Source organism: Thamnophis sirtalis, unplaced genomic scaffold (genome assembly GCF_051295495.1).
Source record: "Thamnophis sirtalis isolate CommonGarterSnake01/CBP01778 unplaced genomic scaffold, rThaSir2_p1.2 scaffold_15, whole genome shotgun sequence".
Classification (NCBI taxonomy): domain Eukaryota; kingdom Metazoa; phylum Chordata; class Lepidosauria; order Squamata; family Natricidae; genus Thamnophis; species Thamnophis sirtalis.
This window is the reverse complement of record NW_028261395.1, coordinates 32,852,112-32,878,958: the sequence shown is the minus strand read 5'-3', so window position 1 is coordinate 32,878,958 and position 26,847 is coordinate 32,852,112. Positions and strand designations below refer to the sequence as shown.

General features: G+C 46.3%; 3 protein-coding genes across 8 annotated transcripts in view; 1 reads left to right on the top strand and 2 right to left on the bottom strand.

The window, feature by feature from the left end:
• Positions 1-9,479, bottom strand: part of DLG5 (discs large MAGUK scaffold protein 5) — a 129,414-nt gene extending 119,935 nt beyond the window's left edge. For 5 of the 6 annotated variants that reach the window (XM_087701963.1, XM_087701961.1, XM_087701964.1 and 2 more), the window contains exon 1: positions 8,827-9,479. In XM_087701963.1, the coding sequence (XP_087558089.1) occupies positions 8,827-9,193 (367 nt within the window). In that variant the 5' untranslated portion in view covers positions 9,194-9,479. The remainder of the gene's footprint in view (positions 1-8,826) is intronic. The other variant, XM_087701965.1, reaches the window with a different exon arrangement.
• The window catches only part of RPS24 (ribosomal protein S24), a 94,004-nt gene continuing 68,760 nt past the window's right edge, over positions 1,604-26,847 (top strand). Inside the window, exon 1 of the mRNA XM_087701967.1 lies at positions 1,604-1,616. The gene's annotated coding sequence lies outside the window, so the exon portion shown is untranslated. The remainder of the gene's footprint in view (positions 1,617-26,847) is intronic.
• The window catches only part of POLR3A (RNA polymerase III subunit A), a 57,494-nt gene continuing 57,055 nt past the window's right edge, over positions 26,409-26,847 (bottom strand). The window contains exon 31 of the mRNA XM_087701794.1: positions 26,409-26,622. Within this exon, the coding sequence (XP_087557920.1) occupies positions 26,474-26,622 (149 nt within the window). The 3' untranslated portion in view covers positions 26,409-26,473. The remainder of the gene's footprint in view (positions 26,623-26,847) is intronic.

Sequence of the window (26,847 nt, the reverse complement as noted above, 5' to 3'; positions counted from 1 at the left end):
GAAAGCAGTTCAGACTCTGGCTGCAAGAACCCACTGTCTACCCTGAGGTACTGCAAGCATAAAAACCCACTCATTCTATACAAAATAAAACAATAATAAAAAAAAATACCCCTCTCCCCAATATATTTTGCAGAAGCAGAAACAGAGCTATATTTTCAGAATGTACTTCTGAAAGAGAACACTATTTCACACATAGCAATAGCAGTTAGCAGTTCGACTTATATACCGCTTCATAGGGCTTTCAGCCCTCTCTAAGCAGTTTACAAAGTCAGTATTATTGCCCCCACAGTCTGGGTCCTCATTTTACCCACCTCGGAAGGATGGAAGGCTGAGTCAACCCTGCGCCGGTGAGATTTGAACCGCCGAACTGCAGTTAGCAGTCAGCTGAAGTGGCCTGCAGTACTGCACTCTAACCACTGCGCCACCTCAACTGAGTATCAGAAAGGGATGGTATTCCACATGTTCCTACCAATGCCCTGGAAAGATCTTTTAAATTTTTTTTATTTAAATTGAAAAGTAACACATCAGAATAACAGTTATTGTATTTTTCAAAGTATAAGATGCACCTTCCCCCCCCCCTAAAAGAGCATGGAAATGTTGGTGCGTCTTATACACCGAATACAGCCATTTTTGGCATCCTGCAGCCCCGCCCCAACATCTCATTTTTGCAAAAGACGGGCCGTTTTTTGCAAAAATGGAGGCATTTTTTCCTTCCCCCAGCCCCCAGCAGCACTCTGCAGGCTTCAGCCGGACTGGGGTTAAGCAAAAACGCCTCTGTTTTTGCGAAAAACAGCCCATTTTCCACAAAAATGGGAGTTTTTTTGCCTTCCCCCAGCCCTGCTGAAGCCTACAGAGTGCTCCTGGGGCCGGGGAGGACAAAATCTTTTTTTCTTACTTACCTCTTCGAAATCTTGGTGTGTCTTATACACCGGTGTGTCTTATATTCCGAAAAATACAGTACATATAAAGCAAAGCCAATGAAAAGTTAATAGTAAATCTTAACACACAAGCTAGTATGTGTAACAATAATTTAATAACAGTAATTATAGTAATGTGACCAAAAAGAGTAAAGAAAAATAATTTTAACTAAATTTCTACTTACATTAGTCTATTTACAATTTTTCCCTTACTATAGTCATATTTTTATACCTCTTTATTTTCCATACTAACAATTATTTTCCCTCTCATTTCTACCTCTTGTCTCTATCCATTCATAAAATTTATTCCATGTCCGATAATACCTTGAGTCTTCTTTACCTTTAATTTTTAAGGTTCATCTATCCATTTTGGCACAATCCCAAATTTTCCTAATTATTTCCTCATCCGATGGGTTGGTTACATTTTTCCAGTATTTAGCATATATAATTATTGCTGCCGTCAGTATATCTAACATTAAGTATATGGTTGCTTTATCATAACTTTCCGATAGTATACCTAAGAGGCATGTTTCTGGTTTAAACTCAATATGCTGCTCAGTTATCATTTCCAAGCAATTATGATTTTTCCCCCCAGTAATTCCTTGCTTTCCTACACTTCCACCAGATGTGGTAGTAGGTCCCTGGGATCTGGTTGCATTTACAGCATTTGGTGGAGGAATTCTTATACATTTTTGCCAAACTAGCAGGTGGTAGATGTAAAATATTTTATAGAGGTTTTCTTTACAGACCGAGAACATAGTCAGTAGTTTCTATCCCAAATTTTTAACTATTTCTCTAATTCTATATTGTATCTGAAACTCTTTGCCCAGACAGTCATCGTTTCTTTAACTAATTCTTCCTCCACTTTATAATGAACCCCTCTTGAGTGCTGAACCCCTCTTGAATAGCTGCTACAAGGGGAAGCTTCCCAGCCACAAGGGAGCCATTCCTCTGCTCCATTTTAAAGCTGCTTATTAGCTGCGATGGGATGATAACGCATTATCATTTTGGCAACTTTGCACGTTTGTTCTCAGCAGCTATCACACCCTAATTGACATGTGGCCAAAGCGGAGGGCATTCTACAGCAGTGTTTTTCAACCTTTTTTGTGCAAAGGCACACTTTTTTCATGAAAAAAATCACAAGGCACACCACCATTAGAAAATGTTAAAAAAATTTAACTCTGTGCCTATATTGACTATATATAAAGTAATTCTCCCACGGCACACCTTACACTATGTCACGGCACACTAGTGTGCCGCGGCACAGTGGTTGAAAAACACTGTTCTACAGAATGCCTGCTGATGGGTACCAGAAGCAGGATTTTTGAAACTTTATGGGGAGAGTAAAAGAAGAGAGAGAAAATTACTGAGCTAAGAGGTGGCAGAAATCATTGGAGCACCTAATCAGCTTCTACTGTACGATCTGGTCACTGGTTGTGAACTACCATGTAAGCCTTACATGGAAGCTCCCTTATTCCTTCTGGTTGTAAGACTGAAGTACAGATCCAACTACAGGTAGTTCTTGACTTATGACCACACTGACTTTGCTTGTCAGGTAGTGGCCAAAGGGGATCACATGACCTTGAGATTCAGCAAGTCATAAGTACAACCAGTTGCCAAGCATCTGAATTTTGATCACATGATCACGGGAAAAATAGTCATAAGTTACTTTTTTTCCAGTAGCGTTCTAACTTTGATGAGCCACTGCATTAACTGTTTTAAGTCAAGGACTACCTGTACAGTTGAGATGGAGGTTCCTATCGATGTCACCAGGCTTATGATCCCCAAAGTTACAGATTATACACCGTAACAACCAGCATTTGATTACACACCCTCCTTAAACTGGACAAGCAACTTTGAAAATCAATGATCACATCTTATAGCAGTGGCAAAATGTCTTGCACATAATGCCTTCTTTTCCGTAATATGATGTTTCTCTATCCCCCACCTCACCCCATTAGGTAAAGGTTCCCCTCGGACATATGTGCTAGTGTTCCTGACTCTAGGGGGCAGTGCTCATCTCCATTTCAAAGCCGAAGAGCCAGCGCTGTCCGAAGACATCTCCATGGTCATGTGGCCGGCATGAATAAATGCCGAAGGCGCACAGAACTTCCCACCAAATTGGTCCCTATTTTTCCACTTGCATTTTTACGTGCTTTTGAACTGCTAGGTTGGCAGAAGCTGGGACAAGTAATGGGAGCTCACTCTGTTACGCAGCACTAGGGATTCAAACCGCCAAACTGTCAACCTTTCTGATTGACAAGCTCAACATCTTAGCCACTGAGCCACCGCGTTCCACCCCATTAGAAACCACAAAGAACAAAGAAAACGGAGGAGGGAAATGTCTATCTTCCATCCATCCATCAATCCATCCATCCATCCATCCATCCATCATCAATGCCTGTCTTTGAAAAAGACACACTTGTAGCTATTGATGGAAACGCTTTCTATTCCACATTTCTCTCTCTGGAGAAGAAACTTCCACAGTTATGATTTATTACTACCTCCTTGCTGTTACTAGGCAAAAAATGTAATTATCACATAAAAGCAACTCCTCTTTTAAAAAGAAAATAAAAGAAATGAAACTGCAGACAAAACATAAGGAAGCCAAACCTGCAAGGAGTTTTTAGAGGAATATTAAGAGCAGCTACAGGCATATTCCAAGCATATCTTCAAACTGAGTATCAGAAAGGGATGGTATTTAATAGACCCAGGCTGAGGTTAAAAAGCTAGGTAGAAAATACCTTATGTATGTTTAGGATAACAAGATAGGCTGTGCATAAATTTAATAAACAAACAAATAAACATGGTGAACATTTTTTTAGCATATGATATGTTAAAACATCTGAAGAACAGTTGCAGGAATTGGGTATGGCCAGTCTAGAAAAAAGAAGAACTAGGGGTGACATGACAACAGTCTTCCAGCATTTGAGGGGCTGCCACAAAGAAGAAGGGGTCACCCTATTCTCTAAAGCACCTTTGGTAGAACAAGAAGTAACAGGTGGAATCCTAGCAAAGAAAGATCTAACCTAGAACTAAGGAGAAATTTCCTAACAGTGAGGACAATTAACCAGTGGAAGTTGCCTGCAGAAGTTGTGGATGCTCCATCACTGGAGGTTTTTAAGAAGATATTTGGACAGACATGTTCAGAATGGCACATAGGGTCTCCTACTTGACTAGAGGGTTAAACTAGAACAGTGTTTTTCAACCTTTTTTGTGCAAAGGCACACTTTTTTCATGAAAAAAATCACGAGGCACACCACCATTAGAAAATGTTAAAAAAATTAACTCTGTGCCTATATCGACTATATATAAAGTAATTCTAGGGCCTAGAAGACAGAAAGGAGGACCCAAGCAGTGGGGGGGGAGGGGAGGGTCCCCTGCCCGGTCAGCTTGGAAGGATCTTTCCCTGCCCAGTGAAGGTTGAAGGGGCTGCAGGAAGGGCCAAAGTGACATCCACGAAGCTGATCACTCCAATCAGGGAAGGGGAGCGGCACCTTTGTCCCATCCTGAGAAAGCCCCTGGCAGCCTGGGCTGCCTCTGGGTTCCCCTCCTCCAGGGAAGGGAGCATTGGTGATGGGCAGGCGGCTGCCCGGGGCAGTCTTGGAGAGCGAAGGTGAGGACCTCCTTTGTCCAAACGGGGATCTCTCTTCCGCTACCCACACCGCCAGTGGTCAGCCTCTACCCCCCCCCAGCCCGCTTCCCTCCCTTTCTTCGGGTCGGGCCGTTGGAAGGGGCGGGTTGGGCTGAGCCGGGCGGCAGACGAGACTCCTTTCTCAACCGCGCAGGGCTCCTGGCGGACCCTGGCCCCGCGGGACTGCAGCTCCCTTGGACGTTTGAGGACGAGAGGGGCGCTTTGGCCCTGGTAGTGGTCCTTCGTTTATTCCCTGGAGCCGTCAGCCGGGCTGGGCATCTTCGGCTTGAAGCCAGCGAGAGGGCCCCTGCGGGTGGGGGGGTCTCCAGCCCCAGAGGCGCTCACGGGGAAGAGCGGCATCCCAGGCGCGCCGCACGCCCCGCCCGAGCCACACGGTAGTTGGCCGGCGTGGAGGAGAGAGCCAGCGGGGCGAGGAGACAGGAGTCGCCTCCCCCGATGCGCCACGGAGTCCTGCCGACGAAAAGGTCGGCTGGCACGGGTCATCCTGCTGCTCATCCAGCTGAGAGCTGCCGGCCCGCAGCAAGCTTGTCTCCTGCCGCTTGTCTCCTGCAGGGGTGGCGCGACGCGGGGGCGTTTCTGCTCGGCCTCCTCCTGCGACTCCGCGGGCGAGGAAGAGGTCGGTGGCTGCTCACACACACACACACATTCTCCCACGCACAGAGCGGGAAAGGCGAGCAGCGACACCGGGCTGCTTCCTCCGCCGCCGCCGCCGCCTTCATGCAACGTGCACATTCCCTCTCTCTCAATTTCTCTTGGCTTGCAGCTGCAGCTGCTCTCAGGCAGGGTCAGCCCAGAGCCTGCAATGACAAGCCCCACCCTTGCGCGGCTCCCTCCCTCGGGCTCGTCGTCCCCTGGAGAAAATAGGATCGCGCACGTGTGCAACGGCCACGGGGCTTGCCGTAGCTCTGGTTCGGGTGAAAGGGACGACGGCGGCGGGAGATTAAGCGAATTCGCCCCGAAGGCTCCCAAGACAACAGAGGCATTTTAAAAATGATTTTTGGGGGGAGGGGGGGGCAAGTGTTTTTCCCACGGCACACCTCACACTGTGCCGCGGCACACTAGTGTGCCGCGGCACAGTGGTTGAAAAACACTGAACTAGAAGACTTCCAAGGCCCCTTCCAATTCTCTTATTATGTATTCTAAATCTTTAGATAAGTGACTACCAGGAACTAGAAGGGAGGGTCCAAGGTTTATTGGACTTGGCCACTTCAAAATGTGCAGATTTCAACTTCCAGAATGTTTCAGACAGTGTGGGAGTTGACGTTCACACAACTTCAAGACGGAAAATTGAGAAACATTTTGGTAATCAAGCAAAACAAAACTTGGGAGACTTCCACCTTGTTGCACGAAAATTGCATTCTCTACAAAGACAGGTTGAGTTGAAATTGAGGGTTTTTTTCAGCAACTATGCTGCAAAGAGTGACAGTGGGATGCATGAACCCTTATCATCACATGAACTTCCAGAGTTGGCAACATGAGCTGAGCGTTTAGAGGTGGTAAAAATGTGTCATTTTTCAAGACAATAACCACCATTTTTAATTTGGACCCAGGGATGAATCAACATTTAGGAGAGGTGAGAAATCCATGGAGTAACAAATTTAGCAAATATGATGTTGCAGGAATATTTTAGACTTCAGGGCATTTCTAAAGCATTTGCAAAGGGAAAAACGATGTTTCTCTCAGTGTCAAATACAGAAAGCCCTCAATTTAACGACTACAATTGAACCCAAAATGTATGTTGCTAAGTGAGACATTTGCTAAGTGAGCTTTGACCAGTTTTACGACTTTTCTTGCCACGTTTTGTTAAGTGAATCACTGCAGTTGATAAGTTAGTAACATGGTTGTTAAGTGAATCTGGATTCCCCATTGACTTTGCTTGTCAAAAGGGGATCACGCGTCCCCAGGACATTGCAACCGATGTGAATCGGTTGTCAAGCATCCAAATGTAAATCATGTGACTAAGGGGGATGCTGTAATGGTCATACGTGTGAAAAATTGTCCTAAGTCACTTTTTTCCAGTGTTGTAGTAACTTTGAATGGTCACTTAAGTAATTCAATTTCAGGAAGTGTGCAGTGGAATTATCTGTATTTCTAAAACCTACTTGGGGAAGTGAGTCTCATTGATAAATCTAGCAACCCAATCATACTTCCCCAATTGATTCACTGGATGTTCCTAGGCAAGGAGACAGATCCTTGGAAGTCAGGATTCATACAAACTACCTCTAGATTTACTAGAGGTAGCTTATGGCAATTTCAATTTCAAATCTAGAGAGCATACTAAAAAGCAGAGATATCACCCTTTCAACAAAAGTGTGTACAATGGTTTTCCCAGTTGCAATGGATGGCTGTGAAAGTTGGACCATAAGAAAGAGAAGATGCTGGAAAAGACTCCTGCGAGTCCCTTGGACTGCAAGGCGATCAAACCAGTCAGTCCTAGAGGAAATCAACCCTGAGTGCTCTTTAGAAGGTCAGATCCTGAAGATGAAACTCAAATACTTTGGCCACCTAATGAGAAGGAAGGACTCACTGGAGAAGAGCCTAATGCTGGGAACAATTGAGGGCAAAAGAAGAAGCGGGCGACAGAGAATGAGATGGCTGGATGGAGTCACCGAAGCAGTCTGTGTGAGTTTAAATGGATTTCAGAGGATAGTAGGCCTGGAGGAACGTTATCCATGGGGTCGCGATGGGTCGGACATGACTTTGCAAATAGAAACAACACAAGCTACCTCAAGGCACTTTTGCAATGGTTACTGAGATAATGGAAGTTATTTTTTTAAAGCCCTGCACACCATTATTATTATTACTGCTCTGAAAATTGGGAGGGGGGGAGTCACAATGAAAGCAAAGCTTGAGGCCAGAAGGAAAGCTTCTGGCAGGGATGTGAGCTTAGATGAATCACCCTCTTCAAGCAGGAGAAACGCTTCACTTTTGATGAAGCCATTTGCAAGCTCCAAAATTCCTCCCTAAGCAAATTTCTACGTATTAGGAAGTTCGACCATCATCTTGGGTTTTTTTTTAAAACCCAACATTTTTTGTCCAATCCCAAAGAGACAAAGTCCAAAAGTGGTGAGAGCTTCATCCCTGGAGGCTTTCAAGAAGAGACTGGACTGCCATCTGTCACAAATGGTGTAGGATCTCCTGTTTTGGCGGGCCGGCAGGGGTTGGACTAGATGACACACAAGGTCCCTTCCAACTCTGTTAATCTGTATCAGCTGAAGCCTTCAAGTTTGTCCAACTATCAACCAAGGCAACTTGATGGCCTCCAAAGGCATTTAAAAAAACAACAACTGGCAGAGCCACAACCACAGGGAGTTCTCCACCTGTCTGGAGCTGCCACAAATCCGGATGCCACAAATACATATGGTACCCCTTCTTAGAGTCCCCAAAATAAGCTCAATCTCTGGTGCATCCAACAACCCTTCAGCTTATGGACGCTACCATTGGAACAGCAGTACCTTTTTTCTTTAAGCACATAGACAAGCTTAAAACATGTTTGCAAACTGGATTTTCTGCCAAGGCCATGTGCTTCCCCCCCCCACACTGTTTCTGGATTGGTTCACCATTTGCACACCTGCAGGGAGCATTTTTTTTGGGGGGGGGGGAACAGTCTCTATCCAAGCTTGGGACTTCTGCCAGCCTTCAGATTAACAGAGTTGGAAGGGACCTTATCCGAAGGCAACTTCTGTTCCATTGGTTGATTTGTTCTCAGTGTTCAAACATTTCCCAGGAAGGTGTTCAATCTGGATTACAGGTACACCTTACAACAGTCCATGCAGTGACCGCCCAAAGTTACAACCGTGCTGGAAAAAGGGACTGTTGACCGTGTTTTACACTTACGACCCGTTGCAGCATCCCCTACGGCTGCTGGATCAAAAGTCAGATGCCAACTCCCATTTATGACAGTTGCGGTGGTGGCATCCCAAGATCACATCATCCCCTTTTTGCAACCTTCCCATGAGCAAAATCAAAGGGGAAGCCTTCACAACTGTGTGACTCACTTAACCCCTGCTGCGATTCACTTAACAACGGTGGCAAGAAAGGTCGTGAAGACGGGGCAAAACTCACTTAAGAGTCTCAATTGGGGGATAGAAATACTGGGGTGGTCCACTGTGGTTGTTAAGTGGAAGACTTCCTGGATGGGAGTGCTCCAGTTTGGACAAACGCTGCTTCTCCCCCAATCTGGCAGATCTCCCTCTCTCCCCTCTTCTTCCTCCCAGGTAAGCCTAAACCTGGCGGGGTTCACCTCCGACTCACCTGCCGACTCTCCCGGCTGCACCTCCTGGGTGTTCAGGTAGAGGACGGAGAGCAGGTGAGGCTGGGTCTTCTCCAGTGCCACCCGCAAGTCCTGGAAGTGATCCCGCTCCTTGGCCAGCAGCAGCTGGAGAAGCAGCTCGGCCTTGCCCACGCTGGCCGGGATCGGCTCGCTAGATCCGCCGCCGTCTCCTTCCTCGCCTTCTCCCCCGGCGGCCATCCTCAGGCCGGCCTCCCGCAGCTGGTGCAAGTCGCGGGGGCTGAGCACGGCCGCCGCCTCCAGCAGCTCGATCACCTGCTCCACCTCGGTCATGGCCTGCGCCAGGCTCTGCTGACACTGGGCCAACAGCTCTTTGTGCTTGGGCTCCATGGCAGCCGCCGCCGCCGCCGCCGCCGGGGCCCTGCGTTCTCCCCGGCCCGAAGCTCCGCGACTCCCCGGCCCGCGATGGCGGCGACGGCGGCGAGGAGGAGGAGGAGGAGGAGATGCTGGCGGGCGGCTGCAGCTGTTGTTCTGGCGACGGCGGCCCCGCTTCGTTTCTTTCCTTCCTTCCTCTCTCCCTTTCTTTCCTTCCTTCCTTCTTTGCTTCTTCCCTCCCTCCTGTTCTCTTTCCTTCCTTCTTTCCCCCCTCCCTCCTTCTGTCCTTTCTTTCCTTCCTTCCTACCTTTTTCCTCCCTCCCTCCTGTCCTCTTTCTTTCTTTCCTTCTTCCCTTCCTTCTTTCTTCCTTCCCTCCTTCTGTTTTCTCTTTCCTTCCTCCCTCCCTTCTTTCCTCCTACTGTCCTTTCCCTTCCTTCTTTCCTTTTTCCTCCCTCTTTTCTTTCCTCCCTCCCGATTTCTATCCTTCCTTTCCTCCCTCCCTGTCCTTCTTTCTTTCCTTCCTTCCTTCTTTCCTTTCCTGCCTGCCTTCCTCCGATGGAAGGAGGAGGAGGCCCCTCCTACCCGCCCAGGGAGCTCCGCAACTTTTCGCCCTCAGACAATGGGCGCCGCGCGGGGCTCCCACACGCGGCCCTCGCCCACCCGCGCCCTGGCAGAGCCAGGCAGGCAGGCAGGGAAGGCAAGGCAGCGAGGGGAAGGCAAGAGGCCCTCCTCCTTCCTTCCTTCCTTCCTTCCTTCCTTCTTTCTCGGGGCGGATTTCCTCCTCCGACTCGGCACAAAGTTACGCCGCGAGCTTGGCAACTGTTGCTCCAGGGGCCGCCTAGCTGCCGGGCCTCGCGGGGCGGCTCCGCGGGAGAAACCCGGCGGTTGCTTCCATTCGCCTTCCGAGAGGAGCCCCCTTCGCTGAGGGGAGCCTTCGCCTATCCCAGGAGTTGCCGCCGCCGCCGCTGGTTTTGTTTCAACGGCCGGCGGGGCTCCGCGGTGGGCCGAGCGCGGCCGCCTGCATCTCTCCCTTCTCTCTCCCTCTCTGGGCGGGCGGTGGGCGCTCCTCCCGGCCGGGCCTGGGGTCAGCAGCTCCGGCGTTGCCTGGCGCACGCAGCCATCTTTGCTGCACTGAGGCTCGGGCGGGAGCCGCCGCTGCCGCCGCTGCCGCCGCTGCGCTTGGGCTGCAGGATCTGCCTTTCCCCGCCTGGCTTCCCTGGGGCCGCCTTCCCCCCCGGATTGCGCGGCGGAGCGGAGACCGGGGCGGCTCGCCTGCCCGCCTCCTCCGCCTCCTCCTCTGGCCCCCACCTAGCGCTGGAAGAGCAGCCGGGCGAAGCGAGGGGAAGGCGGCTCCAGCTCCCCGCCTTGGCTCAGCTTGCATTAACTTTCGACCGACCTGCTGGGCGTTGCAAGCGCGTCCGCCTCCCCCCACCCCGCCCCGGCCGCTGAGTGCTTTTGGCAGAATCGGACTCCTCTGACCCGAAACTGTGCTCTTGTGAAGCTAAGCAGGGTCGGGCCAGTTTGGGACTTGGAAGAGAGCCCTCCGTGGGAATTGAAGAATGGAAGAAGCTTCTTTGGTTGAGAAGCGAAAGGTCTTCCAAGAAAAACCAGAAAGTCCAGTTGCCTGGGGGGGAAAAAGCACCTTGGGGACAGGGGAATGGAATAACAAGCAAGAGTTGGAAGGGAGCCAGCGATGGTGGACCTTTTCAGCACCGAGTGCCCAAACAAGAATGTGCGCACATGCGCATGCGCTGGAGTGCTGGAAACCCAAAGACTAGCTGGCTGGTAGACAAGCGCATGCCGACCAGCTCGCCTTCAGGTTTCTGGGACACACATGCATGCCAGCCAGCTGGTCTTTGCGTGTGCCTGAGCACCAGAAACCCGAAGATCTGCTGTCTGGTGCACGCATGCTTGTTTTTTGACTGTTTTGGGACATTTTGGGGGCCATTTTCAGGCTGGTTTTCAGCCATTAGCCGTTTTTCGGGCCAAGGACAGCCTGAAAAATGGCCTGAATACGGCTTGTTTTGGGGACATTTTCAGGCTGTTTTCCGGTGCTCTGGCAGCAGGGAAGACCAGCTGGCCGGAGTGCATGTGCATGCCAGAAACTAGAAGAGCAGCTGGCGACGGCGTATGTGCCCACAGATAGGGCTCTGCATGCCACCTCTGGCATGCGTGCCATAGGTTCGCCATCACGGCTCTAGGCCAACCCCCTGCTCAACCAGAAGACCACACACCAGGGGTGAAATCTAGCAGGTTCTGACAGGTTCTGTTGAACTGGTAGCGGGAAATTTTGAGTAGTTCGGAGAACCAGCAAATGTCACCACTGGCTGGCCCCAGAGTGGGGAGGGAATGGGGATTTTGCAGTATCCTTCCCCTGCCATGCCCACCAAGCCACACCCATAGAACCGGTAGTAAAAAAAAATGAATTTCACCACTGCCGTACACCCAGGGTCCCCAACCCCAGGGCCCACTACCAGGCTGTGGTCCCTTCAGAACTGGGCCGCACAAGAGGCTGGGCGGTTTCCCTCTTCCCCACCTGCTGGGATGTTAAAACTGAAAGGTTTTCAAGAAGAGACTGGACAATCACTTGTCTGGAATAGGGTTTCTTGCTTAAGCAGGGGGTCAGGCTAGAAGACCTCCAAGGAGCCTTCCAACTTTGTTGTTCTGTTCTTATCAATCAAGCTGGAAGGGACCTTGGAGGAGACCTTACATCTGTGATGGCGAACCTATGGCATGCATGCCACAAGTGGCATACAGAGCCCTCTCTGCAGGCACATGAGCAGTCGTCCACAGCTCAGCTCCGCCGTGCATGCGCGCATGCTTTCTGCCAGCCAGCTGATTTTCAGGTCTCTGCCGCACATGCACAGGGGGCTAGGCACATGTGGGAGATGCGCACGCATGCATGGGGTTTGTGCGTGCATATACGGGGGCCATGGGGGAGTTTGAGTGTGGGTGGGCACGCGCTATTGGCACACGATAAAAAAGTTACCCATCTGCCCTATATCATTCCACACAAGTGGCTGTCCAGTTATATACTATATAATTCATAGAAATAGAATGATACATCAGTACCTTTACCTCGTATTCTGGCTCCATGAGTTACTCCCATTTAAGTCCATGATGCTATCATCGTCCTTCTCAACATCATCATCCTAGCCCTTCTCTACCCACTGCAAGATGAAGTGGTTGTTTCCAACCCATATGGTCCCAATATGGGCCAATTGGGCCCGCCATACTTGATGTCATCCATCCATCTTGTTTTAGGTCTCTTTCGTGGATGCTTTTGATCAAGTGGGACCCATTTTATGACTGCCTTGGTTCCACCTGCCATCAGTTCTTCTTGCTACGTCATCAGCCTGTTTCCATTTCCGTTCTTCCATTCTCTTGATGGCATCGTATATTTTTGTTTGTTCTCTAATCCATGTGGTCTTTCTATCTTGCTTTGTGATGATGAGCGTTTATCTTTCCATGGCTCTTTGCACCACTTGTAGCTTTTGCCAATTGTGAGGCTAGTGTCCATATTTCACCAGCATATGTTAGAACCCGTAGCACACACTTATTGAGAACTTTTCTCTTCAGGCACAGGGGAAGATTGTTCTTGTTTTAGATACATATAGTAAAATGAGAACAATCAACCGATGGAACAGCTTCCCTTTAGAAGTTGTGGGAGCTTCATCACTGGAGGTTTTCAAGAAGAGATGGACAGCCACTTGTCTGAAATGGTGTAGGGTCTCCTGTTTGAGCAGGAGGTTGGACTAGAAGACTTGCAAGGTCCCTTTCAACTCTGTTAATCTGTTAAAATTAAGTTTCAATCAAAGAAACCCTGATTATATATGTAATCTTGAGAAAGGTAGAAGGAAAAAGAAGAAGAGGGCCACCAGGAGTATGGTGGATGGACTTGCTTACATTAGCAATGGATGCTTTGTTAGAAGACCTGCAAAACCAGGCTAGGCACAGAGTAGACACTGTCAGTGTATGAGAGTTCATGAATTGGAATAGACATGGTAACAGGTCAGCCAATGGGAACTCTTTGATGACTCAGATGGCTTGGAGTCTGGGCGTGGCTTAGCTGGACCTATCTCTCTCTCTCTCTCTCTGTGTGTGTGTGTGTATGTGTGTGTGTATGTATGTATGTATGTATGTATGTATGTATGTATGTATGTATGTATGTATATGTATGTATGTATGCCCCAATTATGAGAGGAAGCTAACTTTATTTATTTATCAGCACAAATACTACACAAATGTAACAAAGGCAACAGTAAAATATTGGGCTTTCTGTCTGAATGGTCTCTTGTGACTAGCCAATGGACAGAGAATGGAAGCAGTTAGCTCCCATAATTGGGGCATACCGGGGGTTGTGACTTTAAATATATACCTTTCTCCCTGGCTCAGCTGATAACGGATCAGAGCCTGTGACTTAGTGGTTAATACATCTACCTAATATGCAATACAGCCCAGGTTCGAATCCCAGTAAGGGTATGGCTAGCTGATGAGAGCTAAATAGCTTGAAATAGATCTATACTAGTCTCCCTTTATTTATTTATCAGCACAAATACTACATATATATATATATATGTGTGTGTGTGTGTGTGTGTGTATGTATGTATATATGTATATATATATGTATATATATGTATATATATGTATATATATGTATATATATGTATACATATACATATACATACATACATACATACATACATACATACATACATACATACATATATTGCATACACACACATGCTTTCAGCCCCCAAGGGAAAAAAAGATTGGCCATCATGGCTGTATACCATCTAGGATCCATGACAATAATTATTCTGGGAGTCCTGGTGATAAATTTAAATGTTCTTAAGATGCCTTCAACACAACCATATCTTAAGGCTTTGTGGAAAATTAGAAACATCAACTTTTTGTCACTCAGAGCCAGGATATGAATTTACTCGATTGGCTGGGGCTTGACAGTTGCTTGAAAATACCGGGTCATAATGACCTGTTTTTAACTTATTTATGAGGTGTCTGGTTGTTCACGCTGACCTTGCCACAGTGGGTGGCAAGAGGCATAGAAACCGAAATTTCCAAAAGGGGAGAGCCAAAAATCCAAAATCATGCACAAAGGGGAAATCATTTCCCAATGCTTCTGGAAAATAATTATCCAGGGGAAGGGAAGAATGAGGACAAAAAAGTTTTTAATGTTTTCATAAACAAAGGCGTGTTCCAGCATAATGTTGCAGGATCCAATCTGGGAATGTTCACCGGGACCAGAATTTTTGTCTTCCAAGCTTTTGGATACCGCAGAATGATGCAAGAGAAGTTATCTGAGGATGGGCTCCAGCACGAGTCCAAAAACTCAGAAGACTGAACCTCTGGACCTGGTGACCGACTCAGATTGGATCCTGCAGTATTTTCTTTTAAACGTTACAGAATCAAAGGAAGAAAACAAAAAAACCATCCTGTTATATACTGTATACTGCCATCCAAATCATTGGAAAGATTTAAAAGCATCCACTATAGGTGTGAGTGACAAGACTAATGCTGATGTCGCACAGTATTCAATCTGTGGAAGATGGCTGCCCTGTGATCCCCTCATGAGGAGCAGTCATCCAGAGCAGGGATCACCAACCTTTCGGACCTCGGGGACCACTAAATTCATAATTTTAAATCCTGCAGACCACTAATACAATCTGCTTAATGACAGGCTGGGGGTGTGTGGCTAGGGGAGGGTCATGTGATTGGGTGGGTGTGGCCAACTCGGTGTCACTTACATGGGGGGGCACCTCACCAGCCTCTACTTGCCCCTCCCCTGCTAGTCACTCCTCGCCTCCCCGCTGAGAATCCTTAAGGCTTCAGCAGGAAGCAGTTATTGGAGCTAAGCAGCCACTACGAGAAAGAGTTGGCAAAACAGTTCAGTTCAGATTGGATCTGACCTAGAAGGAGGCTCAGCAGAAGCACCTCACTGATGACTATGAGCATAGGCTTTCCAAGCAGAGGAAAGACCTGCAGTAGTGCAAAGCCAGGTACTGGCCTGGAGGCTCACTGGGCTGAGATGTTCAGCCGGTTCATGGCCATGATGCAGTCCCACTGGAACGAGGCCCTCCATCTCTTTGCCACCAGCAGCAACTTCCCTCCAGCCTTTGCCCAAAGATCCGCACCAGGAGGCTGAAGCAGACCCCAAGTTGGAATTTCTTCCCCCCTCCGACCTGCCCAAAAAGACCCCGAAGGGAGAGACTCTCTGCAGCAACACAAGTGTTCATCCATGGACCACCAGCTGGTGACCGCTGATCCAGAGCACATGTGGGTCGTCTCCCATCCTCACCTTATCTGGAGAGTTCAAAAAAAACTGGAGCCGTGATGGTGCAGTAGTTAGAATGCAGTGCTGCAGGCTACTTCTGCTGACTGCCGGCTGGCCCCCATTCAAACATTATCCAGGTCCAGTCGAGCTTAGCTTTTGATGACCATCCAACATGGAAGCTTTCAAGAAGAGACTGGACAGCCACTTGCCCTAAAATGGTGTAGGCCAGGTCTCCTGCTTGAGCAGGAAGTTGGACTAGAAGACCTGCAAGGTCCCTTCCAACTCTGTTAATCTGTTAAATTAGCTAGGAAGACAATGTTAACCAGACAGGAGACACTGTAACATCCATTTGAATGGTGGAGCTTATCTTTTGATGATTTAAGAACACATTCATACCATTTTCTTGGCAACAGTATGGAAATATTTTTTTTTTCTCCCTAGGAAATTAACGCCCTATTCTCAGCTCCAAGATTTCCTGGAGATTTCCTAAGTATGTTCTAGCACAGTGATGGTGAAACCTTTTGGCATCGAGTGCACAAACCAGAACGTGTATGCCTGCATGCAAGCATTTACACACCGGAGCCCCACAAATTCAAAGACCAGCTGGTTGGTGCGCATGCGCATGCACATGCTGGCCACCTGATCTTCTGGTTTCTGGTGCGCACATGTGCACTGGCCAGCTGATATTTGCATGCACCAGATGCCCAGAAACTCAAAGATCAGCTGGCTGGGTGCATGTGCGCATCAGTCATCTGGTCTTCTGGTGCGTGCATGCATGCCAGCCAGCTGATCTTTGTGTGCACCAGAGCCCCAGAAACTCAAAAGACCAGCTGGCCAGTGCACATGCGTGTGCTGGCAACCTGATCTTCTAGCCAGCTGGTCTTCACGCATGTTGGAGCTCTGGAAATCTGAAGACTAGCTGGCCAGCCACCTGGTCTTCAGATTTCCGGAGCTCTGGCATACGTGAAGACCGGATGGCCGGCATGCATGCGTGCACCAGAAACCAGAAGACCAGGTGACCAGCACGCATATGTGCACCAGAAATCAGAAGACCAGGTGGCCGGCACGCACATACGTGCCCACAGAGAGGGTTCTGCATGCCACCTGTGGCATGTGTGCCATAGGTTTGCTATCACGGTTCTAGCAGATCTAACGATCTTTTGCTTTTTCAAGACCAGCCAAAGTGGGTTATGTGCTTTAGATATATTTTGGTGTCTCCTGTCTCTTTCTTCCCCGTCTCCCCAATGTTTTCATGGCTTCCATGCTTGTGGAAACTCTACAACTTTTGCTCACCTTTAAGTGCCACAATTTATAATACGGGCATGGGAAGAAAATGTCTCTTGCAGCTCCATGAGAAGATTGGTTGGGTATTAATGAAGGGAAAAGGAGAGATATTTAGATATTCAGCAAAAGACAACATCCAGAACATGGGAATAAAGCATTGCCATCTGCTGGAAACGGTGCCATCCCTGCTCATATGGAGACCAACCTTATTTTATTATCTAACTGCTGTTCACACTTCCAACATTTGCTCGTATTCTTGATATCAATAAATCCAATTATTTATGCAGGATTTCACTAACACTTCTGCTACGCAATTAATGCCACTTGCAGTCATAATTGCTATTTCTCTACATGTTGCTGAACTGAATTGTGCCCAACCCAATGATCTTACTTCTATATCAGGGGTATTCATTCAGGGGCAAGTCTAGCTGGACTGAAGGTGGCCCACATTACCCCCTCTTTACATCCCTGTAACCCCTTAATACACGGTAGAATGATGGTGACTGGATGGAGCTGTGAGTTTACTGGCCGTATGCCCTTCCTGATGCCTATGTGGAGTTCACAGCAGATATTTTTCCTTTGTGTCCTACGAGACAAACCTCTGCCGCTACTGAGGATTGAACTCCCAACCTTCCGAATGGGAGGTGAGTGTCTTCAGCTGTAGGAAGTTAGCACCCATCCCTCTCCTAGATACATAAAATATCCTGGGAAATATTGAAAAGGCAGAATATTGTATTTTCCCTGGATAAGAAATGGAGAAACATGTTTTTAGGTAGGAAACAGACTCACTCTTAATAGCCCCCACCTTTGTCAATGGGCCGTTAAAAAGCATGAGTTAGTCTACTCTACATAGCAAAAGTGGGATTAGCCATATACAGAAACTCACATGGCATCAAGCAAGCTTGGGACTCATAAGACACACAACCTACAAAGTTAGCTAAGACCCCTCCCTCTCTCTCCCCGCGAGTCTGACAACCAATCAGAATGCATTTCTTACAGAGAAACAGGAAACAGGGAGGTGGGGCCGAACAGGAAGTATAAAAAACCCATGAACTCTCTCCTTTCTTCATCACCCAACATCTGGAAGCATGTGATCCCCCTTTTCTGTTCAGGAACTCAAGCCATGTGATCCTGTCCACCATTGAACCATCTTTCCAAGCAGCCTCCATGTTTCCAATGTCTTTTCCCCCACTTGGAACTGAACCAGAAGAACATTTCTTCCAACACACCATTAGGCTGCTGAAGCCAGCCTACATTGGTCTCCTAAAAAAAACTGAACGCTGAGCATAAAAACCACAATACATGCCTGAATTCATTGCTCTCAGTTTCCCCTGCCCTCAAATGGTCTTTGAATGACTTCCATCATGCCCCACGTAGACTGTCCTGTCATGTTTCCATGATGGCCTCAACTGTGATTGGAAGCTGTTTCCTGTTTTAGCTGCATCTGTGGGAGCCAAAGGCATTTCAAGGTTACATTTTGAAGACCAAATAGTTAGATGCAAATTGATAATGACATTGCCTTCCTTCTAGTCAGATCCATAAAATGCACACCACTTCCTTAAGTTACACGATGTGAGATATAGTCCCTTCTGTCCTTTTCCTCATCGGTCTGGATTTAGGGCTATTGGAAGAAATGTCCATCTGGGTTCAGTTCCAAGTGGGGAAAAGACACTGGATTCATGGTGGCTGTTTGGAAAGATGGTTTTAATGGCGAACAGGATCACAAGCCTAGGAGATGTTGGGTAAAGAAGCAAAAAAGGGAAGAGATGCTGAGAGTGCCTGAGTTTTATACCCTCTCTGAGCTTTTGAATTTGAGCTTGTATTCTGCTTGGTTCTCAGACTCCCATGGGGCCATGCAGGGGCAACTCTGTAGGCTGTCCTGAATCCCAGGCTTGGTTGAGCCTTGCTGGGTGGTGTAATCTTCCCAGGTGCACATGCCAGCCAGCTGGTCTTCGGGTTTCTGGCACGCGCAGCACACGTTTTTTTTTGGCTATTTTCAGGCCAAAAACAGCCTGAAAAGGGCTCGGAAAATGCCCTGAAAACAGCCTGAAAAACGGGCTGTTTTTTGGCTGTTTTTCATGCTGTTTTCCGGCGCTCCGGCATCCGCAAAGACCAGCTGGTGATGGCACTTGTGTCTACAGAGAGGGCTCTGAATGCCACCTCTGGCACGTGTGCCTTAGGTTCGCCATCATGGGACTAGGGGGTGAAATGATAGCAGGATTCCAGTTTTTGAGGGGCTGCCACAAAGAAGAGGGGGTCAACTTATTTTCCAAAGCATCAGAAGGCAAGACAAGAACCAATGAATGGAAACTATTCAAGGAGAGAAGCAACCAGGAATTAAGGAGAAACTTCCTAACAGTGAGGACAATTAACCAGTGGAACAGCTTGCCTTCAGAAGTTGTGGATGCTCCATCAATGGAGGTTTTTAAGAAGGAACTGGACAGCCACGTGTCGAAATGGTATAGGCCAGGGTGTCCTGCTGGAGCAGGGAGCTGGACTAGAAGATCTCCAAGGCCTCTTCCATCTCGATTCTGATAGATGTAGCATGGATTTCCATTTGCAGGCAGACAGATATGTTTTTGTCACATTTTTTCTCTTTCCCGATAAATTTACACCGTCTGTCCTATGTTTTTTCTTTTCTTTTTTCTTTACTTAAAAAATTATCAAGGAGAACAACTGAACCAGAAATTTCCAGTCTGGAAATGTTTGAAAACCCTGGCACTATAGCTCTTAATTTTAAATTCAAGATAGCTGTCTTGCCTCCTCCATACGCTACCTTGAAATGATCTCCTATCTCTTACATAAATAACTTATGTAATTATTATGTAAATGGTCATATAAAAAGAACTACCTGGGTTTTTCCTTGAAATGTTCTAGTACTGACTTGACTTGACTTGAGTCTTTAGCGTCGGTACGGCATCGCCAATCCCTTCGCTGTAGAGTCGCATGCATCCCGAACCATCGCCACCCATTGTTTGCGATTTTGAGCGGCAGTTTTGCCATCTCGTATGGTAAAATGGATTCGCGAGAGGTCTTCTTCAATCAGCTTCATCCATGTTTTCCGTGGGGCGTTCTTATGCACCTTCCAGGTTTTGGGCACGGGTGCTTCAATGGTTATTTTGGGCCAGGAGTTGCTGTTCATTCTCCAAACGTGCCCTGCCCATCGCATTCGGTTGCGCCTTACAAGTGTTTTGATGGTTGGTTGGTTCAGGCACAGTTTCCGTATATAGTCATTTGTTTTCCGATCATGTAGACTGAGCCCGCTTATGGTGCGTAGGCATCGCATTTGGAACACCTCCAAATGTTCTAGTACATCTTTTTCCTATTTTTCTTTCCCCCTTTTCTTTTACTGTTTTTTTCTTCTTCTTCTTCTTCTTCTTCTTCTTCTTCTTCTTCTTCTTCTTCTTCTTCTTCTTCTTCTTCTTCTTCTTCTTCTCCTTCTTCTTCTCCTCCTCCTTCTCCTCCTCCTCCCCCCCTTTCCCTTACTCCATATTAGTTTGTAGTTTTTATTTTGTTTTAAAATCAACAAAACCATTAGAAATTGCCCCAGTGTTCTATACGGCTAACATTTAAATGTTATATAAGTTTATTATATAACTGATTAGACAACTTAAAAAGCCTGGTTTTTGTTTTGGAAAATATTATCTGTGTTATTATATGACTTTGCAAAAAAAAAAAAAGCCACTTTCATTTTAGGAATGACCACAGTGTGCAAAGATTTAGATTTTGCTGATTAAGTTCAGTATAGTGGTTGTAGATATTAACCGCAGCTGAGAAAAATTCTACAGTAGACCGTTGTTACTTATCTCAATTTTAAAACAGGAAGAATTGTTTCATCTCTCACTCTAGACTTTACTACCCACGAAAGCCACTGGAAACTTATTCCCTGGTCAAAGAGGACATTTTAGGACAGATTTTGTCTGTGTCTGCTCTAGGACCCTCATAGAAAAGGCGGTAGGAAGTTCACACCCACCCCTCTCCTAGAAGAATGAAATATTCAAAGAAATATTAAAAAGCAGAATATTATATTTCCCTGGATGAGAATTTTTTTTTAAAGGCAGGAAGCAGACTCACTCTTAATAGCCCACAGCAGAAGTCAGCACTTCTGTCAGAGATAAAGATACCATATTTCCCCGAAAATTGACCCCTGAAAATAAGCGCTTGCCCTTATTTTCGGGGAGGTCTTATTATTTTTGAGGTGCAGGAGATGACGAGCATGGTCACCTCATGGCTGCTGTTGTGTTGCAATATTTTCTGGGAGGGCTTATTTTTTGGGGAGGGATTATTTTAGCGCATGTGCTCAAAAGCTTGATAGGGCTTATTATTCAGGGAGGTCTTATTTTCTGGGAAACAGAGTAGCTAGATCTATTCATAAGCAAATGCCCTCACCCAAGATCCAACAAAGGTAGGATGAGCCCTCAGCCATAATAGGAATTATTACCCTCTTCATTGCATCACCCTCTGCATTACATCATCACCCAGCAAAAGTTAACCAAGCCTGGGACTCAAAAGACAAACTACAAAGTTACTCCTGCATGGCCCCACAACAGCTCAAATTAAAAGCCAAAAAGAGGGTATAAATCTCTCTCTCTCTTACCCATGTACCTTTTTGCCAAGGATCTCAAACCATGTGGTCCTGTCCATTAATAAAACCATCCTTTCAATCAGCCTCCATGTTTTCAGTGTCTTTCTCCCCACTTGGAACTGAATGCAGATGGACATTTCTTCCAACAAGGTCAAGTGGAGATTTGTTCTCTCCCCCGCCTCCTCAGAATTCTCTGGGAAAGTGCCATTTCATTTGCTGATAAATTACTTGCACCGTTAAAAAATAATAACAATACATAACTTCAGGGCAACTGCTATGCAAATAAATACGAGCAGAATTAGAGGAAAGGATTAGGTGTTGCTCCTCTTCCAGATATACTTTGGCACAGAGCAGTATAAGCTGACATGATTTAAATGTGAAAGTCAACTGAGAAGCAAGAAAAAATATAATTCAAGTTTTGCATAGACCGTTGCTTGCAAAGACTGTTGGCAAGATGATGCAGCAGGCAACACCTTAGGGACGAGAGATTAATTTGAACCAAGGCCCCAAGTCATGCTAATACATTCAAAATAATCTACCGGCAGTTGTGTTTATCTTTTCTTTAATACTTGATCCAGCTTTCGCCCGAGGGGCTGGAGTGCGCAGCAACGGCTTGAAATCAAACGACAATGAAGAAAATAAACAGAGACGCCATGTAGCATGTCCCATAAAGTCTTTCTTCCTTTCCAATAAATCAGAATAGAGCTGGAAGGGACCTTGGAGATCTTCAAGTCCAACCCACTGCTCAAGCAGGAGACCCTCACCTATACCATTTCGAGTTTCGAGTTTCATTTTATTTATATGCCGCCCTATTCCCGGCGGGACTCAGGGCGGCGCACAAACCCGAAGGAGGGGAAGGGAAAAACACAAAAACTACAAAAGTACAGGGCATTTAAAAAACAACCAACAGCCACACGATTCGAGAGGGGAAGGGAACTCATCGACCCCAGGCCTGCCGACACAGCCAGGTTTCAACGGCTTTTCGGAAGGCCTGGAGAGGGGTGAGGGTCCGAATCTCTGCGTGGAGCTCGTTCCAAAGGGCCGGAGCCGCCACAGAGAAGGCCCTCCCCCGGGTAGTGGCCAGATGACATTGGCTGGTAGGCAGAACCAGGAGGAGGCCTACTCTGTGTGATCTAATGGGTCTTTGGGAGGTAATTGGCAGCAGGCGGTCTCTCAAGTACCCAGGTTCAATACCATTACGGACAGGTGGCTGTCCAGTTTCTTTTTAAAAACTTCCAGTGATGAAACACCCACAACTTCTGGTGACAAGCCGTTCCACTGGTTATTTGTCCTTACTCTTGGGAAGTTTCTCCTTAATTCCAGGTTGCTTCTTTCCTTGATTAGTTTCTATCCATTGCTTCTTGTCCTGCCCTCAGGTTTTTTGGAGAATAATTTGACTCCCTCTTTGTGGCAGCCCCTCAAATACTAGAAGACTGCTATGATGTCCCCACCCTAGTCCTTCTTTTCTCCAGACTGGCCATATTTAAATCCTGCAGCCGTTCTTCATGTTTTAATCTCAGGGCGTTTGATCATCTTAGTTGCTCTTCTCTGCTCTTTTTCCAAAGTCTCAACATCTCTTTTTTGTAACGTGGTGACGAAAACTGGATGCATGAAACATGAAGAGCTATAAGAAAACATGAAAAACTATACCACACCTGAATATATACTGACACCGAAATACTGTAAATTATCCCATCTTGCAACCGTATTATGTTTCCATCTATTGTTTCTTGTCTTGCCTTCTGGTGCTTTGGAAAATAAATTGACAGAGAGAGAGAGAGAGAGAGAGAGAGAGAGAGAGAGGGAGGGAGGGAGGGAGGGAGAGGGAGAGAGAGAGAGGGAGAGAGAGGGAAGGAGAGAGAGAGAGAGGGAAGGAGAGAGAGAGGGGGGGAGGGATGGAGGGAGAGCCGTTTCCCACAGAAAACACCTGGAGCCACAAAACCTGGGTAGGCATGGCTCAGGTGTATGTCATATGACTGGGTGGGAGTGAGTGATGTCAAATTGGCCACTCCCACCCAGATTTTGTGGCTCCTGGTGTTTTATTTTCTGTGGGAAATGGGTCCAAATGGCTCTTTTGAGTGTTTAAGGTTGCAAATCCCTGCCCTTAGTCCTCCTTTTCTCTAGACTGGCCATCATCCCCCAAGGCTGCAAAGGGATGGATTGCAAAGCCACCATTTTGTGGTGGTCCTACCAGCGAATCTCAGGTGGTTTAGCCAATTTGTCTTATTTAACACCCCCCCCTCTTTTCCCACACAAGTCAAGCTGCAGTATCTTCGGGGACCCAGAAACGTTAGAGCAAAGTCCAGTTCTCATTTCCTCACCGCAGGAGGCCATCTCTACCCAAATGTCCAAGGTCATCACGGTGATGGCTGTCATATCCCAGCTCACGATGCAGTGGGTTCTCCCCACTCCCGTCCAAGCTCAGGGACAAGATTGTCCTAAAGGGATTGAATTCAATGTACGGCTGACTTAAACTCAGTCCCAGTGTGCTCTGTTTGATGTAAGTGCTGTAGGGAATTGTTGTCTCTTTGCATTGGCGCAACCTTGGAGTCACAAGGTGGAAAAGTGCACTTTGAAGAATAAGGACTGGAAAAGAGATGCTAAATATAACGGGCACATCAGTAAACAAAAACTTAGACCGAAATATCAGGTCCATCCTGTATTATGCAAACAAGAATGCTACTAGTCAAGTGTGCGGAGGATAAAACGATTTGAGGAGAAAAGGATGAAATGGTGATGCAAAACAGAACAGAGTAGCTGGTTGCTAACAGCATTTTTGTTCAACCTGGATACTGCTAACAAAATAGCAATAGCAATAGCACTTAAGACTTATATACCGCTTCACAGGCCTCTCTAAACGGTTTAGAGTCAGCCTATTGTCCCCAACAATCCTCATTCGACCGACCTCAGAAGGATGGAAAGCTGAGGTAATAGCACTTAGACTTATCTTTACAGTGCTCTAGAGCCCTCTCTAAGTGATTTACTGAGTCAGCCTATTGCCCCCACAAAATCTGGGTCATTTTACCGATCTCGGAAGGATGGAAGGCTGAGTCAACCTTGAGCTGGTGAGATTTGAACTGAACTGCAGCTAGCAATCAACTGAAGGAGCCTGCAGTACTGCACTCTAACCACTGTGAAATAACAATCTCCTTTTGCAGATTTATAAGACAAATAATAGCAGCTCATCTATGTTCAGTAAGTAGGTTGGTGCAGAAACTCAGCAAAGTTTTCAGAATCTTCACACCTTCACAAAAAAACCCCATATATCAATTGAATCTACAGAAAATGAATTTATTTTTCCTTGCGTTCCTTTAGGTATCATTCAGAGACAAAATTCTGCAGTGACCAAAATTTTCCTGGCTGAAGAAATTTTGTCGACGTCTTCTGAAGATCTACAAAACTGCACAATTTTATGAGAATGTCCATAATGTCAGGAAGGTTGAAGGGCCCTAATCTAAAAGGAGGAGATGGCAGCATGACAAACAGATGAAAACATTTCTGACTTAAGGATTGTGTCTTTTGCACAGCTTGGTCCTTTTTCCTTATCTCTATTACTTCAATTATATGGATTTCCTCAACGGTTTAATAGAAGGATTAGCAAGATAAGATTCTGGATAATCACATTTAATCCTGCAATCATGTGATCCCGTATAGTAATTTCTTTAATTGTATTTTATCTTTTGTATGACGCTGCAGATAATGCTGATCTGGAGCTATAATAAAGGATTTGTTTATAATATTCTTGTGTCTAAATTCCTAACATTTGGAATCTACCAAGATATTAACAATTGTGTGGTGTTTTTCCCCCAAATATAGGAATTAGTTAAAATATTTATACAATACTGAGAAGAAATGCATATAGGATTTGCAGCAATGAAATCATGGTATACGTTTGTAAAAAATGAATTAATTTGAATGCTGACAGAAGCAAGGAAGAAAGCAGCAGAGCAGTGTAGTCAAACCCTGGGATGTTGTTCTGTTTATAATTTCCCCCAAATCTTTCTTCGTTTTTAATTATCACAGATATAAGTTTTAGGTTCCTTTACCTTGTCATCGCTGCTATATATGTATCTGTGTTGGTGTATAATCTAATATGACACTTCACTATAATTAACTTTATAAAAGAATGTAAAAGGTTTACCCAGTAAAATGCACCTCTCCCTCCATTTAATCGTGGTAAAAAAAGTCTCTTTATTCACATCTACAGCAATAGAATCCTAGATTTCAAGGTCCATAAAACTTTTTACATTTTTTGGATGGGGAAAAAAAACCCAAAGCATAAATATACTTGCTTCTGGATTCTGGTTCATGCAGGTTACCTCCTTACTTTGACTCTTAAATAGACATTTGCTTATAACCTATTTACATCGTAAGTTCTACAAGTGCAACTTTCTGTTCCACTGGCTGATCAAGTTGCATATTTCTTCCATCCATCCATCCATCCATCCATCCATCCATCCATCCATCCATCCATCCATCCATCCATCCATCCATCCATCCATCCAAGCAACCAAGCAACCAAGCAAGCAAGCAAGCAACCAACCAACCAACCCAACCCAACCCAACCCAACCCAACCCAACCCAACCCAACCAACCAACCAACCAACCAACCAACCAACCAACCAACCAACCAACCAACCAACCCCCTATTTGAAAAGCACACACCAATTTACCGTATTTTCAGAGTATAAGACGCACCTTAGTTTTTTGATGGTTCCAGGCGGCGGGGATCACTGCCAATCCCCACTGCCCTGAACTGCCCAAACACGCGATGCGCAGAGACCAAAACCAGGGCATGTGGAGGCCAAAAACGCAATGCATGGAGGCCAAAAATGTGATGCACAGAGACGGTGATCAACAGCAATGGTCTGTGGTGATCCCTGCAGCCTGGAACGGGTCTAAAACACGACATGCGGAGGCTGAAAATGGCTGAAGGGTCGGGGCCGGCGGGTGGGTGGGGCTACATTCAGTATATCAAATTTTCATCTTCTTTTAGGAGGGGGAAAAATGCATGTTATAGTCTAAAAAATACGGTATGTTACCATTAATGCACACACACACACACACACCCACACACAGACAGACAGACAGACATATACACACACACCATACAGTTATTCGTTGGTGCTGCTACTATGATGGAAGGGCGATGTGGAAATCAGGGTTATCAAAAATTAAAGGCCGCATTGGTGGAACAGCTTCCTTATTAGCTTTATGCAGCAGCTTGAACAGTCCCGTTCCGATGTTCATCGGGATGCCCATAATGATGCATTCAGAAACACCTGTAGAACATCAAGAAAAGAAAAGAAAAGAAAAAGTTGTGCACCCAGCTTTTCTATGTTTAATTGTTTATTTATTAAACAGTTTGACCCGGCTGCCCAACTCACGCAGGATGAAATAATAATAATAATAATAATGGGATGAAACACGGCTGCTTTAAAACAACCACATGCATCCTATTGAATGTTGTGATTTACTGTAAAACAACTCCGCTATCAATGAATCGT